Genomic DNA, 19,515 nt, shown 5'->3' with positions numbered 1-19,515 from the left:
CACATTTAACACTAATTTATAAAATTAAATTTAAAATTGATATATTTTTAAAATAAATTTAATATTTTTTCACATTTATAATTTAATGATTTTATATAATCTTAATTAATTCTTTTTAATTTAATTAATGATTTCATTTTAACTGAAAAATAAAGTGGATGAGATATTTTTTTCTCGAATAAAAAGGAGGCCAAAGCCGGGTTCTAAGCGTTCATGCGAACGTGAAGGGGGCATATAAGTCTCGGTGCAGAATAGCAGTAAGGGAGTCTGGGGCAGCTTCAATAACTCTGAGAAGGCGCTCATTCTTCAATGCGAGCTTGGCTAGATGGCCAGCGGCGTAATTAGCTTCGCATCGGATTAATGTGAAATCAACCAACCAATTCCTAGAACAGAGCAAGGTTATGCTTCTCACATGAGAGAATAGCCTATTAACTGTTGGTGGGGAGAAAAGCTCGTAGGCATCGGAGCTATCTGTTTGGACAATAATACGGTTAAGGCCCTTCGACCATGCCAGATGGAGACCTTCTTGTATTGTCGAGAGCTCTGCATGGAGAACCGAAGATGGCCCCAAACATCCATAATAAGCCAGGAGAAAGCGTCCCATATTATCACGTATTACACCCCACATCAAGCCAATGCTATAAGCCGAAGAAACAACGACATCAGAATTTAAGCTGAACCAACCTTCTTTGGGGCGATTTCAATGGAAAATTCAATGTTGTGAGCGCTGGGGGAGGTCGGCATCGCGGCAGCTTTGTAGTAGTGATTTGCCCATGAAGTGCTAAAAGTTATGAGAGACATGGCATCAATAGCTTTGCCTTGAAAGATGAGATTGTTGCGCCATTTCCAAGCCTGCCAAATTAATGGAGCAAACAAAATGTTCCAAGGACAATATGCAAATACAATGTCACAACAAGAAAGGTTCATAACCAGCCAGTCCAAGAGGGGAGCAAGGAAGAATTTATCGGAAGATCGATAACATGTAATGGCAACCCAGGCTTCTCGGACCATCGTGTAGTCTCAAAGGATATGGGGAAGTGTCTTATCATGATAGGAACAAGAAGGACAAGATAGATCTTGAGAGAAACCTTGTCGGCAACGAAAATGGTTAGTGAGGAGTTTATCCTTGAGAGCAAGCCAAATGAAGCAGCGTAATTGTTCTGGAACTCTAAGTTTCCAGCCAAGTTTCTACCGGGGATCAGGGGTATTCAAGAATGCTTGGCGATAAGGGTGTGGGCACTTTTATTATGAATTTTCTCTTCCTTCCAATAGCAACAATCACTCCCAATCAAATCTTGCAGAGGCATGATGTGTTGGAAAAGATCCAAAGAATGAGGGTGAAGGAGTTGATAGATAACAAACATGTTCCAAGAGCCACCAGGGAGGGTTAAATCAGTAACCATCAAAGAAGGGTCAATGTAGATATTTGGGTTCCTCCAGCAAGATAGAAGACCTAGCTTTGGAATCCAATTGTCAATCCAAAATCGGATCAAGAGTCTATTGCCCACAGACTAGGCCATGGATTTAATAAAAGTCGGCCAAAGATAAGACAACGCGCGCCACAAATATGAGCAGTTCACTCGGGTAATAGAATCTGGTCAAGTGATTTGCAGATTATATTTGTTACGGATAAGAGAAACACGATAGGATGATCTGTTAACAACAATAGAATGACAAATCTTCAATAAGAAAGCATCATTAACATTATCGATATGACGGAATCCCAATCTTCCATGAATTAAAGGCTGACAAACTAACTCCCAGTTGACAAGGGAGACGTGAGAGGAGGTAGAGTTGGAACTCCAAATAAAACACCGGATAATGGCCTCAATCTTCTGGCAGACGCTGGATGGGAGCTTGCTAGCTTGCATGACATACGAAGGGATAGTGAAGAGAGCTATTTTTGCAAGAGTAGCGCGACCAGCAAAGGATAAGAAACGAGTCGACCAACCATCAAGTTTGCTTTTAACTTTATCGACGAGGAAATTGTAAATGTTTCTATTCGCCCCCAAATGCCGAACCGGAATACCAAGATAAAGCACCATATAATTAATTTCCTGAAAGCCAAGAGTAGAGCATATAGAGGTCCGCATCACTCTAATTGTATTGTTGGAGAAGAAGATTTTGGTCTTACTCCTGTTAACCATGTGACCAGAATAACTAACGAAAAGATCAAGTATGGAGTCAATGATGGAAGCATTATCCATATTAGCTTTAGCATAAAGAACCAAGTCATCGGTGAAGAAAAGATGTGAAATGGGAGAGCCATTACGATTGAGTTTGAAAGCTGACCACTCCCCGATGGAGACTTTGTAGGAGATAGCGTGGCTTAATCTCTCCATCGTTAGGTTGAAAAGGTAAGGAGATAAGGGGTCTCTTTGCCTAATACCTCTGTTCGGCCTGAATTCGACACTAAGATCTCCATTCCATTGAATCAGTATTGTTGAAGAAGTGATGCACTTCATGATCAAAAAGATAAGAGGAATGGGGAAACCAGCTTCATTCAACTTGTCTTCAATGAATACCCATCTTACACAATCAAAAGCTTTCTGAAGGTCAACTTTTATTGCCATCCACCCCACTGTTCTTTTCTTAGAGTTCATCGTGTGAATAATTTCTTGATTGACGATCACATTTTCTGTTATACTGCGGCCTTTGATGAAGTTGGTTTGATAAGGTCCAATAAGATACAACATAATGGGTTGCAATCGCCGAACGATTACTTTCGTAATCGGCTTGTAAAGGACACTGCACAAGTTTGAGTGAGAAGGTGATCAATATCAGCTCCATTAAAACTGATTGTACCATGCGACAAACTAAGAAACCCACTAACTCCCAATTACGCTGGAAAAAATTAGCGTGTAGCCCATCGATACCGGGGGCCTTGAGAGGGGCCATAGAGAAAAGGGCTTCTCTGACTTCGGACACATTCGGGGTAGCAGCCAATGAGTCGAGATGACCAGCTTGAAAAGGAGGGAACATGCTCGAATAAGGGAAGAAGGGATGCGGCCTACTGTCAACGGCGAAAAGATTCGGAAAATAAGAGGTTGTCGCCTATTTTAATTTAGAAGAATCATCGCACCAATCCCCGTTATTTTTAAAGCCTTTGAATCATTGCGTTAGAGTGGAAAAAGTGAGTATTACGATCTCCAAATTTGATCTAATCCATATGCACTTTCTGTTTCCAAATCTATTCTTCCTGATCAAGAATGACCTCTAAGTCCTTGAGATGCTTCGCTTCGAGCTTCACCATATTGCTCGAACGTTTTTTTATCAAGGCATCTTTTAACTCCCCGGAGCCGAGCCATGATGAATTTTTTATTACGACCAATTTCACTGAATACTTCCTTATTCCAAGTAACCGTGACTGAGGTAAAGTTCTTGATAGTTTCGGATATTGAGAGGGTCGAGCATCAATTATCCTTAACTAAGCGTTTGAAGTCTCGGTGAAGAAATCATCCCGAGAGGTACCTGAATTTTGGAGTTCGATGAGAGCAAGAACTAACAGCTGAAAGACAAAAGAAGTGGTCTGTGATCCGATTTCATTTCATCCCGAGAAGTACCTGAATTTTGGAGTTCGATTAGAGCAAGAACTAACAGCTGAAGATAAAAGAAGTGGTCTGTGATCCGATTTCATTCTAAGGAGATGATGGAGAGCAGAGTTCGGAAGCCTTTTAAACCAAACAGAGTTACCGAAGCAACGATCAAGCCTCACTGTACAGTTACCACGATACCAAGTAAACGCGGGCCAACATATCCATGGTCATACAGACCACAACTAAAAACCAAGTCCTGAAGAGAAGATTCGGGGGAATTAGAAACACATCCTTACCGATCATGAAGATGATCCCAAAGGTTTTTACGCTGGCTGATGGAAGGATTGGCTTAAATAAAAGGTCCCAGAAACGTATCAGACGAGGACTCCGAGAAAATGCAGCAGTGAATAAATTGAAAATGGCAAGCTAAGATGGAAATATGAATGTTATCAAACCAACAGAGCCATATACCGCCAGTAAACCAGATAGCCTCGACTCTATAAGAATTTGGAAAACTCAGAACCAATCACTTGATTAGCGTTAGAACCACTCATCAGGGTTTTAAATCGCGGTCGCGATTGCGTTTTAAGTCATTTCGTGTTTATCGTGATTGTGGCCGTGGGTACTATTGCGGGTATAGTGGGTAATTCGGATGGCGGCGCTACAGATATTTCACGAGAGTTATCACGTTTTCAGATCGTGATTTGAAACACTGCCACTGATACGAGTTTCAACAAATACAGAAACACCCGGACGGTTGTCTCTAATATATTGTTTCGTCACTCGGACAAAATTATGACTTCCACAACCTTGAGCATTCCACACAAAAAGTTTTATGGACATAAATACAAGCTGAACAAAGGGGAAGCTGAGAGGCTCAAGAGTCATTCAACCATGGTCGAGTGGCCATGGGGGTCGCGATTTCTTACCAGCGTTGATCCATCAGTAATAGCATGAGAGCTTGAGGATGAAGGAGGACCATGCTTAGAAGGGCTAACCCCATGCACATCAGCGGTACCATGGTTGGGACGCGGATCTGCATGGATGGGACGTGAATCTGCATGGGGTTTCCGAGTGGGAAAAATCGGTGATGTTGAAGATGACAACTCGATTGCCAAATGCTTTAAAGGGTTAAACGAGGTCTAGCTACGGTTCTTAAGATTTCGACTGGTAGAAGAGGAGTTGGTGGAGTCCTTCTTAACCATAATATTAGTGTTCCTTGGAGCAAGGACGATCAGGGATATTTTTCGAGAGGCCAAAGAGCCTTACCTTTAGACCGAGAATAAGCTTCTTCTGGATCAGCATTCTCAATTCCTTTAGGGAACAATTGAGTTGCCTAGATGTGAGGCTGTGGGTTATCTTGAGTGGTTGGAACAACCGAGACTTGCTCTTGAACTGGGTTGGTAATAGCAGGTGAATCAGCAGGGAGTTCCTCAAAGATTGGATTAAGCGGGATTTACTGGTGATTGCTTCAGAGTTTTTTGCCTCCGATGAAGTCGAGACTCTCGAATTCCTCTTTCTGTGGGTATCAACTAGCATCCAAGGGCCATACGGTTCCGCGAGAGTCTTTTCAACCGACGCCGGGGAATGACGGGGGATCATCGGTGGAAACAGGTTCGACAGGCTTATTCAATGGACATTGATCCATCACATGGCCGTAGAATCCGCACTTGAAACAAATTGCAAGGAAAGATTCATACTCAACTAATTGCAGCCGGCCGTTAATTAAGAGTTTCGAGATTAGAGGTTGCTTGAGATTCACTTTGATTGCCAGTCGAGCGAACCTTCCGCGGCGCTCATTATCGGTTTGCTCAAGAGTTTAAGGAATAACGACAATTATTTTACGAAAGTCGTTTGGGTTAATGTTAGATTGTGCTAGATTGTGTAGTTTAAAATGTGTAATTTAAAGTAATTAATTTTTATAACTTAAATTACGCATTTTATTTCTTAATAAAAATAAAATAATTAATTAAATTAAAAATACTCAATTTAAGATTATATATAATCATTAAATTATAAATGTGAAAAATATGAAATTTTATTTTAAATATATATATATATATATATATATATATATATATTAAATTTAATTTTTTAACGGTGTATAAATCAATGTTAAGTTTATACATAAAATCTACCAAAATATTATATAAATGTATTGTTTGGTTTAGTGGTTTGATACTCTCAAGTTTTTCATAGCCTAGGTTCAAACACCTTCATAAGTATTTTATTTCTTTTTTCTTCTAGTATTAGCTACTATATATATATATATATATATATATATATATATATATATATATATATATATTATGTTGGCTATGTGGCAATGTATGGACTCTTGTTTCCCTTGGTTCCAAGTTTAAATCACCCAAAACTATTATGGTGCCTTTCTTTGCAATTTAATTTTCCTTTAACCAAGTCACCATCTCGTTGTAAGCTAAATAATTAAATTTAAATTAAATAAAACATCATTTGATTTAATGGTGACATGTGTCACCTCCTGATTGGATTGTTAATTAATTAAATAAAATTAAAATTAGGTCTAAATTGATTGAATATACAAGTATTGAAGATAAAATATGTAATTATACTAATTTGTTAACTGTCACGTAAACACTTCTATTAAATACTAACGTCAAATAACTATATTAAACCCAATTAAATAGTTCAATGACCATATTGACGCAATTTTGAAAATGATAGTCATTTTGACACCAACCACATGGTTAGATGGTCATTCAAGTAGTTTACCCTTGCTAATACTTGGATAAATGACATCAATAGTAACTAATATTTGAGTAATCTTTATTTTTCCACTAATGTTTAAAAAAAAATCTATCACTAGCACTTTCAATTCGTAACAAATTGATGATGTGATAACATTGAAAAAAGGTTAATATTTAGTTTTAGCCCTAAACTATTGCTAAAACACCAAGCAAGTCATTAAATAATAATTTTATATTTATTTTACTCTAAAAAAATACTACAAGAAATCTGGGTTTATCGTCAAATGCTCTTAAATCTGGGCTTAGTGAAAAGAACTGTGAATAAAATGATAAAATAAATGAAATATATATATTTTTTGTATCTCAAAACACTATGGAGACTAAGACCCCAAGGAGGGCAATGGAGTCAAACAGGAGACTAAAATCCTCTACTGATTCTGAAACTACAAAATATTAATAAAACACAAAGTTGAAAACTTTTTAAAGAAGAAATAGATTGAGTTTACATTTAGATTTCACACAACAAAGGATCCCACCAGGATTGAAACAAATTCAAAGTGTGTAGTTTCTTCCTTCCATTGTTTGCTATCTATAATGTGGAGAGCTTGAGGACAAAGAAAGCAAACAATGTGTAAGCACTAATAAATAAAACCTCAGAATTTCCTCATCTAAAAGTTAAAGAAAGCTTTTCCAGTAAAATTGAAGAAAACGCTTTTTCCTCACCTAAAAAACAGGAAGAAACTCATTCCTTATCTAATAATCAAAGGATACGTTGTCGCAACTGAAATGTTTTTCCTCAGTAAATTTCCTACACATACACAATCCACACAGACCCTTTCTCTTCAGTAACATCAGTCAAACAAAATAAGTTTTGCCAAAACAGAACTTATCCACCACATATATAACCTAAATACAATTAAATGCAACTAAAATGTTGTGCATACTTTGTTTAGACAACAATAACTTAAGTGAAAAGACTAAAAATTGAGTCTTTTATGGAGTTATCACACCCCCAAACTTAGGTTATTGCTTATCCTCAAGCAATGTACAATAGCTATAAAAACAATTAAAATTGTCATGGCAGAGCAGTGTTAAGAAAATTATGTGGTTTGAAATTTCAGCCCTCAGTAAAAAGTTGGCCTCAACATGTTTGATTGTCATATCAGTAAAGTACTTTCCCTAGTCAAGATCCATTGCTATTGTGTGTGCATGATTGTAATCAGTCTATGCATTAAATTAATAAGAAAACTTTTAGTAAGTGTTTCTGGTTTGTCAAGGCATCAAATTATTTTTCAGGCTTAGTTTCTACTCCTAGTTATTTATCAACTTTTTTTTGGAGTCAGCTTATCACACCTACCTTCCCACACTCTAGGTGAAAGGGAGCATACCTTCCACCCCCCAAGCTTGTCGGATAGAGTCATCCTGTGACTACTTTCATTCACTCAAATGCCTCGATAACTCTTAGTTTTTCATGGAGTTTTCTGATTAGGCCCTTACATAGAGGAGTGTTCCTTTCATCCTTCAAGTTTTAAATACTAAGGAGTTTAACCTTAACCTTAAAATTTTTCGATGTCTCGGCAAACAGAAAGTTATTTCCTACAAATTTTACTGATTACCTTAAGCAGAGACAACCTACAATCATGTTTGTAAATATTCAAGAAATCAGGCCTAGGGTTGGTTCTCTTCTTTAGACAGACTTTACACTAATTCTAGCCTAGGCAATCCAATTATGCATTCATCATTGGGCATCCTTAATCCATTCCAAACAATAATCTTAACATGCTTATATCATGACAACCAAATTTTTTAACCAAATATGATCTATTTCTTTTTAACATAGTATGTTACAATACTCCCCCAAACTTGATGGATGCATTATCCTCAATGCATGAAAAACTAAACTACATGTATCTATATGCAAATGCTAAAAGAAAAGAAAAAAATTAAAATGTGATCTTACTGTGGTGGTGTGGCTTGATTGGACTCCCTTGTTTGACGTCATTTAGGAGGAGCGGGACTCTCTGATCCCGAATCTACTGCTGTTATCATCGAGGGTGATGCCTGAAGAACACGACCTACCCTTTGCTTGATGCATCTCTTGGTGCACATGGCTCGTACTGGTGTAGGTTGTTCCTAGATTGGAGTGGGTTGTGCAGGAACTGGAGTTTGGTTTTGAGCTGTTTTAGGGACTGTGTTGCTTGACAGATGGGGGACTGTACTGGAGCTTACTCGGTTTGAGTCAGGACAGGAGTAAAATCTTCTACGGTGAAGAAGTTGGGTGGAATTTCTTGAGTGCTTTCTGAAGTAGAGAAGGAGGAGGAGCTGAGGAATTCATCTGTGTCGTCTTGGCCTTCCTCTGGTATAGGCGAGACATGAGTGACCAGTGGGAGAACGTTTGTGGGTACCTATGGGGGAATATTCTTTATTGAGGAATGGAAGGTACTGCTGCCAGCGGTGTGTTTCAGGATGACCTCGAGGAAAGGCGGCAGATTCTCATTTGTGATCGGGAGCAACTCCTTGAAAAAGGCATTAAGTTGTGTGTCCCATGACTTGACGTACCCAAAGAAGATATCCATGTGATTCTCTAAGTGCTCGATCTTCTCACACATCTCTCTCGTGTACATGACCACTGCTGCTATTTTGGTCGTGGTAACATATTTTAATCCTCTCTCGAAACCTTCATGCGGGGTATTGTCATCAAAACTCATCAATTCTGATACTTTTTTTTGTGATTCCTTCATTGGATTTTGATGAAATCTTCAAATGGTTCCTCGTGAACTTTCTTTTTCCTACATAGGGCAGTTATCAAGTTAGGGAATAAGAGATTTCTTCGGTTTCTTTTGGCGCATTCCTGGATTTGCTCGAAGATGAGTTCTCCAACATTTATTTTTCTCCCATATATTATTGAGTGTAAAAGCATCAATCTTTTCATGAGCACGATCGTGTTATGAGAGGTTGGCATAAGTTTTCCCTTTAGAAAATAATTCCACAACTTTACTACCGGCTTAGGGGCTCAGATATCGACTATTTTCCTTGTTGGCACGTTTTCTTCAAACTTATCCCACCCGAAATAAAGATCTTCGAGTACTACATTGTAAGTCTCCTGGTTTGCCTGAGCCACTAATTTCTTATGTTGATCCTCCACTTTCCCCAACTTGAAATATTTGTTAAGTATAGAAGGGGAAAATCGTAGGAGTTTCCGTCTGACGTACACCGTGTGTTGGGATAGGTGGGGTCTTCTATATGACCATAAAACTCTCTGACCATTGCCTGTGCTACGACTTTAGGGTGGCGAGTAAACTTCTCCTATTAATGCTTTTGAATAACATCCATGACCTCCGGTCCGAATGGCTCTTCGTTCTCTAATGGGAAGACGAAACCGTCCTCCAAATATAGTTGTCATTTTTGGAGGTTCTTGAATCGGGCCTCGACTTCGGCTGTCTGGAAACGCTCAAAGCTCGGTGTTAGGGTTGGGTTTTTCTTCGATATGGCCATGATACTTGGTTGGTACAGTGAGTTTAGCGGCGACGATGGGGAAAATTTTTGAAGGAAAAATTTTGAAGTAGAGAGAGTGATGCACGATAATGAAGATAGAGTTGAGGTTGGTTTTATGAAAAGTTAATGGGTGGTTTCTTTAGGGTAATTCGGTTAAAACAAGAGGGGAAAATATTTTGCATTGATTGCTTGATATCTGATTGGACGTAAAGTGGAGGAAAAAGATATTTTCCCTTTTTAAAATTGCCACTTAATTTTTCTTTGCCTTAGGGTTTCTCTTTATTTTATGCGTGAACTCTCCCCCATGCTGCCACGTGTACTTTGCATGCTTACAATAAATAAAGAAAACTAAAATAAAGTAAAACAAATATTTGGTGCATAAAATAACAATTTATTTATGTATAAAATTCAGATTTTCATTGCCTAGGCAACGAATTTTGTTCAGGTATGTAAGACAAACTGTTGGGCATCATGAGCTGTTGATGCCGGTTTGTCGTTCATTACTAGTGCTCATTTGTATTCATTTAGTCTCTACCCGTTCACCTTGAAAATGGATTCATCATCTCGGTTCTTGATTTCTATTGCGTCATTATTTATGTACGATGAACAGTCCTGACCATCATGACTTTAGCTTGCATGGGAATAATTTGAGTCTTGAATTATAGAGCAGTACTTTTTGTCCAAAATAAAATTGCCTAGACAATATTTTTCTGTCATGCAATCGTTTTGTTTTTCCTTTGTATAGGCGGGCATTTTTGTAGGCGTGGGCTCTGAATTCATCTATTTCGTTCAGTTCCAATAGTCTTCTTTCTCCAACAAGCTGAGCATCTATGTTTAGTTTCTTGATGGCCCAATAAGCTTTATGTTCAAGTTCACAGGCAAATGGCATTCCTTACCGTAGATAAGTTTGAATGGGGACATTCCCAGCGGTGTCATAAATATTGTGCGATAGGCCCATATTGCATCATCCAGCTTTGGCAACCAGTCCTTTTGACTTGGGTTGACCACTTTTTCCAGAATCTGTTTTATTTCCCTATTAGAGACTTCGTCTTATCCATTAGTCTGAGGGTGATATACCATAGCTATCCGATGTCGCACTCCATATCATTTCAGTGCCTTTGCAATTAATTTGTTGTCAAAATGTGTGCCTTCATCACTAATGATAGCTCGTGGTGTTCCAAAACATGTGAATATGTTATTGTGCAAAAACTTAAGTACTGTCTTGGAATCATTTTTATGTGTTACAATGGCTTCAACCCACTTAGATACATAATATACTACCAAGAGGATGTACAGATCTCTAAAAGATGTGGGAAACAGTCCTATGAAATCTATTCCCTATACGTTGAAAAGTTCAACCTCCAAAATGTTTTGCCATGGCATCTCATTTTTTTATATGTTCCCTGTTCGTTGGCATCTATCACATGTCTTGTAGAATTCATGTGCATCTTTGAACAAGGTTGGCCAATAGAATCTGGATTGAAGAACTTTCACCGCTGTTATCATGTCGCCAAAATTTCCTCCATACGGTGACGAGTGACAATAAAGCAGAATTTCTTTGTGCTCTTGTTCTGGGACACATCTTCGGATTATTTGGTCTCCACATTGCTTGAATAGGAACGGTTCATCCCAGTAGTAGTGTCGTGCATCATGTCAAAACTTTTTTCGGCCTTGGCTAGATAAATCAGGAGGCACAATACCACTAACAAGAAAGTTAACTATGTCAACATACAACGACACAGCCGTGACAAATAAAATTTTCTCATCAGGGAATTCATCTTGAATTTTGTTATGTCATGACAATTAATTTTTTCATCTAATCTAGAAAAAGGATATGCTACTTGATTTTTCGTACCATTTCTATCATTAACCTCTAAATCAAACTCTTGTAGTAATAATATCCATCTGATTAGCCTAGGCTTTGCATCTTTTTTATTGATCAAATATTTAATGGCAGAGGGATCAGTATGCACAATGACTTTAGTGCCTATGAGATATGGCCTAAACTTATCGAATGCAAATATTACTACTAAAAGTTCTTTTTCAGTGGTGGTATAGTTTACTTGTGCATCATTAAGAGTACAGCTAGCATAGTAGATAACATGAAAGATTTTACTTTTTCGTTTCCCTAGCACTGCCCCAACTGCATAATCACTAGCATCCCACATGAGCTCGAAAGGTTTATTCCAATCAGGTGGAATAACGATTGGTGCTTCCGAGAATTTATTCTTCAAATCTATAAAAGAATTTAAACAATCATTAATAAACACAAATGGTTGATTTTGTTGAAGTAAAAGACACAAGGGTTTTGAGATTTGAGAAAAATCTTTTATGAACCGCCTGTAGAAGCATGCATATCCAAGGAAACTGTGTACACCTCTCACGTTGGTGGGTGGAGGTAGGTTTGCGATTATTTCCACCTTGGCTTTATCAACTTCAATGCCTTGACAAGAAATTTTGTGACCCAACACTATTCTCTTGGTTATCATAAAATGACGTTTCTCCCAATTTAGTACTAAGTTGCCTTCTTCACATCATTTTTGTATTTTGAATAAATTGCCAAGACATCGATTGAAATCGTCACCTGAGACGGAGAAATCATCCATAATATTTCCATGAACTCTTCCACAATATCTGAAAAATGGTCATCGTGCATGTTTGAAAGGTAGCTGGAGCGTTACACAACCAAACGCCATTCGTCTAATTACATAGGTACCATATGGACATGTGAATGTAGTCTTCTCTTGGTCCTCCGGTGCTATGGCTATTTGATTATATCCTGAATATCCATCAAAGAAGCAATAAAATGATTTTCCCCTAGCCTATCGAGCATTTGGTCAATAAAAGGGAAGGGCTTATGGTCTTTCTTTGTGGCTTTATTAAGCTTCCTTTAATCCATACATATGTGCCAGCCCGTGACTGTACTAGTAGTGAGGAGCTCGTCATATTCGCTTTTAACCAAGGTCACTCCACCCTTCTTTGGCACACACTGCACCGGGCTGACCCATGAACTATCAGATATAGGATAAATTACTCCCGCATTCAGTCATTTTATAATTTCCTTCATGACTACCTTCTTTATGATCCGATTGAGTTTTCTTTGTGGTTCCACCGAATTACTATGATTCTCTTCTAAATTGATCTTGTGCATGCATATGGTAGGGTTGATTCCCTTCAAGTCTACCATTGTCCATCCGAGAGCCTTTTTGTGTTGTGACAAAACATTTAACAAACTATTATCCTGCTCGAAGGTTAGATTGGCAGAAATTATCACTGGTAAAGTTTCATTACTACCTAGGTAGGTATATTTCAAATGAGATGGCAAGGTTTAATTTCCAATTTATTTTTTTTGGATAAATAAGATATTATTACCCAAATTAGCAGTAAACTGCTACAATACAAAACAATCAAAGAAATAATGGCGGGGTACTACTTACAACAAAGCTAGACTATACCCAATGAGTACAAAAGTCTAAAGTTGTGCTATCTATTCTGTTAATATCTCTATTACTTAGAAGAGATTTAACTATATCCTTAATAGCATAGACAATTTCTGGTTTTGTTCTGCAACTTCCTCTAAAGGTCCTACGATTCCTTTCCTCCCAAATGGTGTAGTTAAAAGCGCACCATGAGAGCTTCAGAATACAAGAAATCAGTGATTTACCTTTCCATGATGCGGTCGCCCACTCCAGCAGATTGTTCCATGTCGAGAAATGTTTGTTCAAACCAGACATTTGAAGGATTGATCGCCAAATGGATGTAGTCTTCACACATTCAGCAAAAAGATTATTTCTAGTTTCCTTTGCATCCGAGCAGAAAATACAAAGATCGCTGGTAACAAGCCCAAATCTTTGCAGTCTGTCCCTAGTGGGGAGACGATCCAAAATAACCATCTAGGAAATTATGTTGTACTTTGGGACATGGAGAGGGTACCAGATCAATTTATGCCAAGGGACTTTAGTGTCTTTAGGAATGAACTCTTCCCAAATTTCTTTTGTACTTTTTGATACTGAGATCGGAACTGATTTAGCAACACTTCTGATTTTCTGCATTCGCCTGAAGCACCAGCTTGCACTCAGATGTTCATCTATGGTCTAGCATGAAGGAGACTAGATTGTTCCTCTGACTCTCCTTCATAATCTGCCTTGGTGTCATTAGCAGGGAACCCATTTAGTGCTTTATTCAGACTGTTGTTGTCATGGCCATAGTTCTCAGAATTTTCTTCTAAAAATAATTTGTCGAGGCCATGCTTTTCATGTTTATGTGTCATTACTATTGAGTCGTGGCACAAAGCATTGTATTCATCTAGCTTTAAAAATTCATCGTGGGTAAGAATTGCCTTTTCTTCCTCTTCTATTGAGTCCATGTCTCTAATGCATTGGCATTCTTCTGAATCGTCCACATATTTCATGGAGTTCAATACATTGATTGTGGCGCTTTTCTCTCCTACCCGCATTATAAATTCTTCCTTTTCGCAATCTATTAAGATTCTTTCAGTGGCTAAAAAGGGTCGTCCCAGGATAACAGGTGCGTTTTTATCGGCTTCGCAGTCCAAGATGATAAAATCAAATGGAAATACAAATTTATCCACTTTCACTATGACGTCTTCTACTCTGCCCTCATGCTACACATAAGACCGATCAGCTAACTGTAGGATAGCCGTAGTCGGACAAGCTTGATAACTTTCTAGTTTTAAAAAATATGGACTTTGGTATCAAATTTACGCTTGACCCTAAATCAATGAGAGCTCATCCTACAAAGTTGTCACCAACTGAACATGGTATTACAAAACTGCCTGGGTCTTTTTGTTTTGGTGGGAGTTTGCTTACTGCAGAGTAGATTTCTATTGTTATGGCAACATGTTCTACATTCCTTTTCTTTGTAACGATGTCTTTTTGAAACTTAGCATATGAAGGCATCTGCTTGATGGCTTCAAGTAAGGGCACTTTGATATATATCTGGTCCAGAACATTAATAAATTTCTTGAACTGGATATCGTCATTATGTTTCTTTAATCACTGAGGGAACGGTGGTGGAGGTCTCACATTATCTGCTATTGATATATATATTGGTGTTGAGGAATCTTTGGCCTTGGCCATAAAATTCCCATTATTTAGTTTATGTTTTTCTAAGCCATCATCCTTTTCCGACTCTTCGAGCGATTCATCCTTCTCTATATCTTTGGCTTGATCTTCTAGTTGTGTAGTGCCTGGGCGAGAATTGTTCAGCTATTCTCCCAAAAACTTGTCGTTGTGGTTGATTTGTGTTCCACTCCTTAGTGTAAGTACATTGCACTGCTCATTTCGATGATGTTTAGTGATTTCAGTGTCACTAGAGAGATTTCCTTGTGGGAGGGAATACAATGCCGTGGAAATTTGACCCACTTGGTTCTCGAATACTCTTAGAGATGAACTATGGCTTTGCAAAAGTGCAGCTTGGCTTTGCAACAAATTTCCTTGGTTTTTTATCACTGATGAGTGCTCGTGCATCAGGGTCTTTATTGAAGCCATGAAATCTTTTTTCGAGGCCATAAATTCCTGCAATAAAACTTTCAATGAGTTATAATTGGAATGGGTATTAGAGGAAGAAGTTGTACCTTTAGTGTTTTGCCAAGGCAGCTAATGATGCTAATTCTGAAAATGTTGATGATCTGAGCTACTCTGTTGTGGCCTATTGTAGTTTGCTGCTTGATTTCTATTGTTCCCTTGATTACTCCATAAAAAATTTGGATGTTTTCTCCAGCCAGGATTGTATGTATTTGAATAGGGGTTATTGTTGCTTCAGTTATAGTTTCCCATAAAATTGGTAGATTCATGGTTTTTTGGACATTCACTCTCATGATGGTTGCCATGAAAGAATATTCATGCATTACTAGTTGCCTTGACCTTTCTCACCTCATTAGGACGCTGCAAAATTTTCAACATATGAGTTATGGCAGAAAGTTGAGCAGCTACTGAATCCTTACCCTCTAATTCATATGCTCCTGATGTTTTCTGTCAGTTCCTAATCTTGTATTCGAGAATTGATAGTCATTATTTGTTATCCTGTCAAGGATATAAAAGGCTTCATCGGGTGATTTGTCAAGTAAGGTGCCATTTGATGAGGCATCTAACATCATTCGAGTTGGTGCATTAACTCTATTGTAAAACATCACTACTTGAGTCCAATCATGAAATCCATGGTTGAAAGATTTATGAAGTAAGCTTTTATACCTATCCCAGCATTCGTACATTGATTCATCATCTCCTTTGCGAAAACTTGCAATATTATTGTGAAGCTGTGCATTCATATTGGGTGGATTATATCGAAGTCGAAAGCTTTTTCATAGATCCGCCCAAGATTCCATTGAGCCTGAAGGGACTCCACTAAGCCAAGCTCTCGCTTTATCATGTAGGGAATAAGGGAAAAGTTTTAGTTTAAGCACATCTTCATGCACTCCTTGTTGTCAGAATGAATCACATACTTCAAGGAAGGTACGGATATGATGTCTACAATCCTCATTAGGTGGACTACCAAATTGACTGATAGAATTTAGCATGTTAAACAACACCGGTTTAAGCTCAAAATGGGTTGCTTGTATTTCAGGTGCCACGATGCCTGGAGTGAGATCATTAAGAATTGGATTCAAATGATCTAGTATTTCTTGTGGTCTTGCAACTTCTCTCTGAAGATTAATTGATGCATTAGTATCTGCTTGATCTCCCATTTTGTTTCCTTGAAATTGTAGTTGGTTCATATAGAATTGGATTCAAATGATCTCGTATTGCTCGTACCTTGAATGAGGCACAAATGAACTACACAACCACTAAGAATGAATTACTTACTGTGGTATTTGCATTTGATAAGTTTAGGTCATACTTAATAGGCACCAAGGTTATTGTTCACAATAATCACTCAGCTATAAAATATTTAGTGAACAAGAATGATGCCAAGCCTAGACTTATTATGTGGATCTTACTATTGCAAGAATTTGATCTTGAGAATGTAGATATAAAATGTATTGAGAATCAAGTGGAAGATCACTTATTTAGGCTAGAAACCAATTATGAATGACATGATATTTTAGACATTCAAGAAGAATTCCCTGATGAGAAAATCCTATAATCCACGATAATTCCATGGTACGCTGACCTTATTAATTTTCTTGTTAGTGGTATTTTACCTTTTGAATTAAACAACCATGACAAAAAGTAGTTTAAGAACAATGCAAGGTTCTACTTTTGGGATGAGTCATATTTATTCAAGCATTGCGAAGATCAAATCATAAGAAGGTGTGTACCTGAAGAGGAGCAACAAGATATTCTACACCATTTTCATATGACCCCATGTTAAGGCTATTTAGGAGGAGCAAGAACCACTGCCAATGTTCTTCAATTAGGATTGTATTAGCCAACAATGTTCAAAGATGCTCATGCATTTTACAAGTCATGTGATCGATGTCAATGTACTGGTAACATCTCCAGACGATATGAAATGCCATTGCAAAACATCTTGAGGATCGAGTTATTTGATGTTTGGGGCATTGATTTCATGGGAAATTTTTCATCTTTTTGTGGAGACTTGTACATATGCCATTTTCATATGCCATGCCTAAGTTTTTGCATAAGAATATCTTTACACAGTTTAGAGTACCTAGAGCTATCATTAGCGATGAAAGAACCCAATTCGATAATAAATTGATTGCTAAGTCATTGAAGAGATATGGAGTCTGTCACAAAATTTCCACTGCATATCATCCACAAACTAATGGCCAAGCTGAAGTATCTAACCGCGAGATAAAACAAATATTTTAAAAAGTAGTGAATCCAAAGAGGAAGGATTGGTCGCCAAAGTTAGATGAAGCACTTTGGGCATTTAGAATAACATTTAATACTTCTCTAGGAATGTCGCCCTTTAAGTTGGTGTATGGAAAGGCTTTCCATCTCCCTTTGATCTAAGGCACATTGGGCCGTTAAAAAGCTTAATTTTGATACTCAATTAGCTTGTGAGCAAAGACTGCTTGAGCTTAATGAGATGGAAGAGTTCAGGGTACAAACATATGAGAATGCTCTTTCCTGGAAAACTCAAATCTAGATGGTCAGGACCATTCGAGGTGCATCATGTATACCCCATGGAGTGATTGTTATAAAAATATGGATGATGGAAAGATATTTACAGTTAATGTTTACCGCCTGAAAGTTTATAATGGAGCCTTGTCCTTGCGCAACAAATCTTTGTTTTACTTGCACGATGTCTGAGTGTGCCCCCGTGAAGCAGCCTTAAATACCATGGCATTGGAATTTGCTCTTTGTGCATAAATAAAGCATACATTTTTATTTTATTTTTTTTAATTTTATTCATTATGTTATTTACCAGTTATTTTGTACTATATGGGCCTACCAAAGATCATGCATAAATAAGGTGATGGTTCTGATTAAGAAAAATGACAAAATTAAATAATTAACCCTAATTTTTAGGGTGGGCGTTAAATGGAAAAAATAAATGAGGGAAGATTTCTTTTACATTGCTTTTATTTAACTTTATAATTGTTTTTACTTTTCACCTTTTCACCTACCCAAATTACCATATCCACTCATATTATATCTTAATTACCCACTACCTCTTATTTTTTTCCTTTTTATTTCATTTTCTTTCATTTTATTTATTTCAACTTCTCATATTCTCTCTTTTCATTAGCCGACTCCATTGTTAAAGCTCTCAACTTTTTACTTTATTATTCTTTCACACAAGCTCACATTGTGCACACGATAACTTCGAGATCTGAAGTTGCCATTCATTAGCAGTTTTTGGACGATGAAGCAAAGGAGAGATTCCAAAAGTTGAAAAACTAAAAGGTTATTTTAGAGTTGGGTTTCATTTTTACTGATGAACAAGATGAAGGTTTTGGGTCGAATGTCATAGACATTGTCGAGCCCCACAAGTGGCAGAAATTCACGTTCCATCCAGATAACGTCAATGTATCTTTAGTAAAAACGTTTTACGTTAACATCTAATAGCTTGTAAATATATTTACTAAGGCAAGCAATTATGTGCAAGTATACACAATCGAATCAAGTAATATAGGGTAAGTGAATTATCGTCTCCTTAGGGATTGGTCTAATGTTTTAAAGCTTCACAACAACTAGAACTAGTTGTCTCAATTTAATTCCTACTATCTTGTCAAACTAGAAAACTATTAGTAATAAAGGAAGAAAATATTATAAAGTATGATTGTAGAAAAGTTTATTCGAGATAAAATAAATATGTAAACTATCGAAGTAAAATAAACAAAATAAAGACAAGCGTTGATGCAAATATATTCGAAACAACCTCACATATTCAGACTTATCACAAAGCACTCATGCTAATCTTTTGTATTGATAAACAATTATTCTAAGTCCAGAATGAATTGTTATGACATACTTGAGTTGCCCAACATGATTACTAAGTATTCTTAGACGGTTTCTATGGCAATACTACTCAGCGCTAACTACAACCCTAGGTTTGTCAGACTATTGTGTAGCAATACCAGTCAGTGTAAACTATAGTCATTGTCTATCCTACTTTAGCGTCTATCCCTTTTAGTCGATTGAAACCCACTCCTTATCTCTAAGGTAGACAAGTTAGAACATCACTATCCCGGATCCATTCTGTTGTTCACGTGGACCTATCTTAATTATCTCAAATCTAAGAATCAATATCTAGACAAAGGGTAATTTCTCGACACTCTTACATTGTCAAGACATGTTTCACCAAGACCCCAGGAAATCTCTCGAAGA

General features: G+C 37.5%; 1 protein-coding gene across 1 annotated transcript; it reads right to left on the bottom strand.

Moving 5' to 3' along the window:
* Positions 1-211: 211 nt before the first annotated feature.
* LOC120216517 lies at positions 212-604 on the bottom strand. The gene has a single exon (XM_039213911.1). The coding sequence runs from the start codon at positions 602-604 to the stop codon at positions 212-214; it is 393 nt and encodes a 130-aa protein (XP_039069842.1).
* Positions 605-19,515: the final 18,911 nt, after the last annotated feature.

This window comes from Hibiscus syriacus, unplaced genomic scaffold (genome assembly GCF_006381635.1).
Source record: "Hibiscus syriacus cultivar Baekdansim isolate YM2019G1 unplaced genomic scaffold, ASM638163v2 tig00110160_pilon, whole genome shotgun sequence".
NCBI classification, from domain to species: Eukaryota; Viridiplantae; Streptophyta; class Magnoliopsida; order Malvales; family Malvaceae; genus Hibiscus; species Hibiscus syriacus.
This window is presented reverse-complemented; position numbering and strand designations above follow the sequence as displayed.

Excerpts from the sequence above, each read along its gene's own strand:
- LOC120216517 (XM_039213911.1), bottom strand. The coding sequence starts at position 604 with ATGGGACGCTTTCTCCTGGCTTATTATGGATGTTTGGGGCCATCTTCG.